General features: G+C 29.8%; 1 protein-coding gene across 2 annotated transcripts; it reads right to left on the reverse strand.

The window, feature by feature from the left end:
• On the reverse strand, nt 1-2,977 carry LOC131598847 (myb-related protein 2-like). Of its 2 annotated transcripts, none has more exons than XM_058871418.1 (8): nt 2,838-2,977; nt 2,088-2,279; nt 1,877-1,953; nt 1,528-1,585; nt 1,342-1,429; nt 1,183-1,252; nt 692-1,094; nt 1-398 (listed from the first exon to the last, which is right to left on the reverse strand). In XM_058871418.1, exons 2-8 carry the CDS (start codon nt 2,272-2,274, stop codon nt 97-99), a joined length of 1,185 nt encoding a protein of 394 aa, XP_058727401.1. In that variant the 5' UTR covers nt 2,275-2,279; nt 2,838-2,977; the 3' UTR covers nt 1-96. The 2 variants fall into 2 exon arrangements, with proteins under 2 accessions (XP_058727401.1, XP_058727400.1); XM_058871417.1 differs by having other exon boundaries at nt 1,342-1,432.
• Nucleotides 2,978-4,557: the final 1,580 nt, after the last annotated feature.

Genomic DNA, 4,557 nt, shown 5'->3' on the forward strand with positions numbered 1-4,557 from the left:
TTGAATGGAGAATTATTTATTTTGTTCAACAAAGTTATTATCGAATGTGTTACAAGTGACATACTCCAAAATAAGATGCAATTCCATCTAAAAGTCCTAGCAATTCCAGCTGAAACCATTCAAATCAATTTTTTGGCAGTGAGAAGAAGCATCATTGTTATCATGAGAATTCAAGTCTAGTTTCACTTCAAAGTTAGCTAGTCTATAATCTTGAGAAATTTTTTCACTATTAAGTTTAAGTTGCATTCCACTAGTTTCATTACTTTTTCTTCTTTTCCCTTCTTCACCCTTTAAATCTTCCTTTGAAATAGTTCTCCTCAAAATAAATTCTTCTTCATGAACTCTTCCTATATTCATGGATAAGAGGCTAGAAGTATTTCCTGATACTCCGTTCGGTCCTATTTATAAGAAACAAAATATTATATATATCAGACAGATGAACGAAACACTTTTAATAAGTAATACATTTGAAAATATATTATTTTTTATATTTAGAAAATAAAATAAATAGAACTAGGGTTATGTATAACCCGGTTTTACCGATCAGTTGATTCTATACAACTAGATTAAGAGATTGAAATTTTTTTCACTCTTAATCCAATTGTTTACTGTCGACTACACTATAAAAACCGATCATAAATAATCTACTTTTTTTATTATAAATAGGATCAGATAGAGTAAAAAATTATACCCTTTAATACTTTATCATTTGATGAGGAAAGAAACATCATATTCTCCTTCTTTTCATCACAAAATGTGCCATTATATGCTCTCAAATTCATGCCATTGTTATTCATTTTTTGGTCTCTTTGAGCATCCTCACTATTGGCTAAGAAACTTCCCATTGAATAATCAATGGCTTCACCTTCTAGAGTTTGTTGAGGCAAAATCATATTCAATTCTTTTATTTGTGAAAACCTAGAATCAAGACTTTCATTGGATACTCTTGATGCTAACTCAGATAGTTGAACCTTTGCAGCATCAAGTCCCATAGTACCTAGGTTTTGTTTTCCTAATGTTTCCTTGGCTTTTTCAAGCACTGAATGAAGGTACTTTCCTTGAGCCTCTATTCGTAGTTGTAAGTGTCGTTGTACCTGCGTAAAGGCACGTAATGACGCATTCAGGTATATTTTTATAAATCCTAAATTCTAAACTCTAAAGTTGCTGAATGATGTTTTATACCTCGAGTTGCTCGTGTAGTCTTCTTTGCACTTCAATTTGCATATTCAATGCTTCATTTATATCTGAATTTCTAGATTTGGTAATGATCATTGTTAGATTAAACAATATTGTTTTGAATTTTGAACAATGGAAACTTAATGTATGTGTTCTTATTCTTACTTGTTTGTTTGGAGTCCTATGCTTAAATCTTTCATATGAATTCCACTTGATGCTGGCATTCTGCTTTCCACTTCTATGGTTGGTGTTGCTACTAAGATAAATTCATTTTCATTTTCATTTTTCAAATTATGTTCATCATATTCTTATGAAAGACAATGAAAGCATATTATATAAATTTTTTCTCACCAATTTTATTGTTGAAAGTATTAGTTTGTCCATTTGTACTCTTACTGATCCTATACTTCTGCATCAAGAAAAGATAAATCATTATAAATAACTAAACACCGAAAAACACGAACAAAGAACATACGAGATTTGATCACAAAGTTTGGTCAATTATACCGATCTTTTCGATTCCAAACCGACTATAGTACCTTTCTATTATTCAAGTTTAGGATTTTCATATTACACTTTATGTTTGAAAATCATATAAAATACGAAAATTTTTGTCTAACAGATTAAAAATAGAGGGACCAAAATTTAAAAATGATTATACGACATGATAGAAATGATAAGAAAGTAGTGATATAATTACCTGTAGGTGACTCTTTAAATGATATAATGTAAGTCCAGGAATTCCCATAAGTTTCAATACTGTTTTTGGTGTAGCTTCTACAAGAATATAATAATCAAGTTACCTTAAAAAGTCGCAATTTTTATATACATAATTCGATTTAATTGATATGCACTAACAGGTAACAAAAAAGGTATATAAATTTTTTTACGTCGCCAGTGCATCAACTTACTATCTGCTCCTCCAAGTTGAGTGACGGCTTCAATGAAACGTTCATGAAGGTCCGGTGTCCATTTTAGTCTTGGCTTAGCATCAGTTGAGAGAACAAGTCCAGTATCTATACTTCCATTTCCTCTTTCTTGCATTTGCATCCTTAAAGCATGCATGTTCCTTGCTTCTTGATGTTGATGGTAGTACATATTCTCTTCAATGGAAAGAAAAAAAAAATTATCTTTTTTTTTTTTTTTTTAAATAAGCAATGGTATTAAAAGAGCAAAAGGGATGCTCTACCCAATACAAAACAGAAAATTACTTCTCCACACAGAGAAGAGGAGAAGTATTCCAAGAATAGAAAATGATTATGCTCAAGATCAATATCTTAAAATAAAATTATAAAACCGAAAAAGTGACGATGGTTCAACCGACTTAAATAGTACAGAACTTAGGTTCAATTGCTTCAATCGGTCGGTTTGACTTTTTGAAACATTGAAAAATGTATATTTTGTGGTCGTAGTCTGAGTTAATAACAACCACAGAAATTTTAGAGTATTTTATATATGTAACGCAATTAGGATTGAGATTGTATCAACTATAATTAACCTCAATTTTCACAATATCGAAAAACTTGATGTGTTTATATATATAACGCAATCAGGATTGAGATTGTATCAACTATAATTAACCTCAATTTTCACAATATCGAAAAATTTGATGGGTTTCTGACTATAGTTTAAAACATGCTCACAATAATAATTTTTTTTACCTGTTGACAAGTGAAATAGAATTGTTATAAAATCTTCAAGAGCACTTCCTTTCGGGTTTCAACTCAAACTAATGAAGTTCTTCAACACTTTGCAAGCCTTAGTTGTAATCTCAAAGATGTCTTAATTCAATATATATAGATAGGTAGTTAAAAAAGATATGTGATTCTTGTTACTTTCATCATTGCAGGATCTCATTCACTTCCACTTTTTGATTATAAGAGCAAAGAACTTATCCAATAGAATTGTGCTTTCTTAGAAACCTCACACGTTGCATTAAGAATCAAATTTATTTGACCTATCAACACTTTGTGCCTGCATATGTTTTTGTTCCATGACAAATGGAAGAACCTTATTCCAAAAGTTAAGAGAAGAATTCAAAGTTACATGAATTATAGAATAAACTTTTGTTTTATACTTTTTTCCTTGAAAGCATCAGAAACCACATTTCACTTTTCACATGTTTGTCAAAAAAGATTCTTGGCTTGGAATTCTATCAATTAGTCCTTGTCACTCACATAGGTAATTGGGACAATTTGGAATATAAATTTTGCTTTATATAGAAACATTAACTATGCAATAATTTAACTATTTAAAGTTGAAGAATTTTGGCTTAATAAGGGATTAGGAATAAAATGATTAAAAAAAATTAATTATTCTTTATAAGTGAAGAAATATATAACTATACAAAAATAAATTTATGTATCAATAATGTCAATGTGAAATGGATTATATTCCTCTTGTTTTAGAGGAATCAAATTTTATTTTATTAAAGCATCTAAAAATAGAAATATTCTACTACAAATACAATGAAGAAAAGTAATAAAAATGTAGAATGTGATGTTCACTCCTTGAAATTTCTTTTTAAAGAAAGAAATAGAATAAGAACACATTCCATTTTGTCTTGTTTGATAAGTTTGATGCATATGTGGCCAACAAAGAATAAAAAACAAAATAAAGGACTTAGAAGTATTCAAGATGCTGGCTTTCCCTTGAAGAATCCTAAGCAGATAGAAGTAGAACCATATGACATGAAAAATACCAATGTGTATTTTTGTTCCTCTATATCCTAAACATTGTTATGTCTTTGAGGTGTAATGTGAACTTATTTATTTGAAGATGAATATGGCATAATGTTGTTGTGATCCATGATGATGCTATGGGCCATGAAGAGAATGGGCCATACTTCCTCTAAGAAACAAGTGCAATATTAGGAGGCCCAAATACTTGGGAGATTATAAGTTTGATTAGTTTTCAAAAGTGAAGAAGCTAGAAGACTAAGATATTTTCATACTCTAAAATTTGTTAGAATGAATTATACAATTGTATACTATTGATGACTCATTTTATACTATTGTTGAATCATTGTGGTAATTGTGGTAGATGTTATTACTTACATTCGAGTTTATAATTTGATGAAATAAAAGGAAAAGGCATGAAAGAATTTATAAAAAAAAAAAAAAAAGACTTTTAGTGATTGTTTTTAGGAAAATTCTTTGCCCACCTCCCTACCTTCTAGTCCACCTCTGGTGAAAAATCAAATATATCCCTAACTTCGGAAATGCATTTCTGAAACGCAAGAAAAAGGTGTTTTCGGAGATGCATCTCCGAAAGCGCCTTTTTTTTTTCAAAATTTGTCATATTTCGGAAATGAACTTCCGAAAACCCCAATTCAGAAGTTCATTTCCGAAATACTGCGCGTTTTGCAGATTAAGCAAAACA

This window comes from Vicia villosa, linkage group LG4 (genome assembly GCF_029867415.1).
Source record: "Vicia villosa cultivar HV-30 ecotype Madison, WI linkage group LG4, Vvil1.0, whole genome shotgun sequence".
Lineage (NCBI taxonomy): Eukaryota > Viridiplantae > Streptophyta > Magnoliopsida > Fabales > Fabaceae > Vicia > Vicia villosa.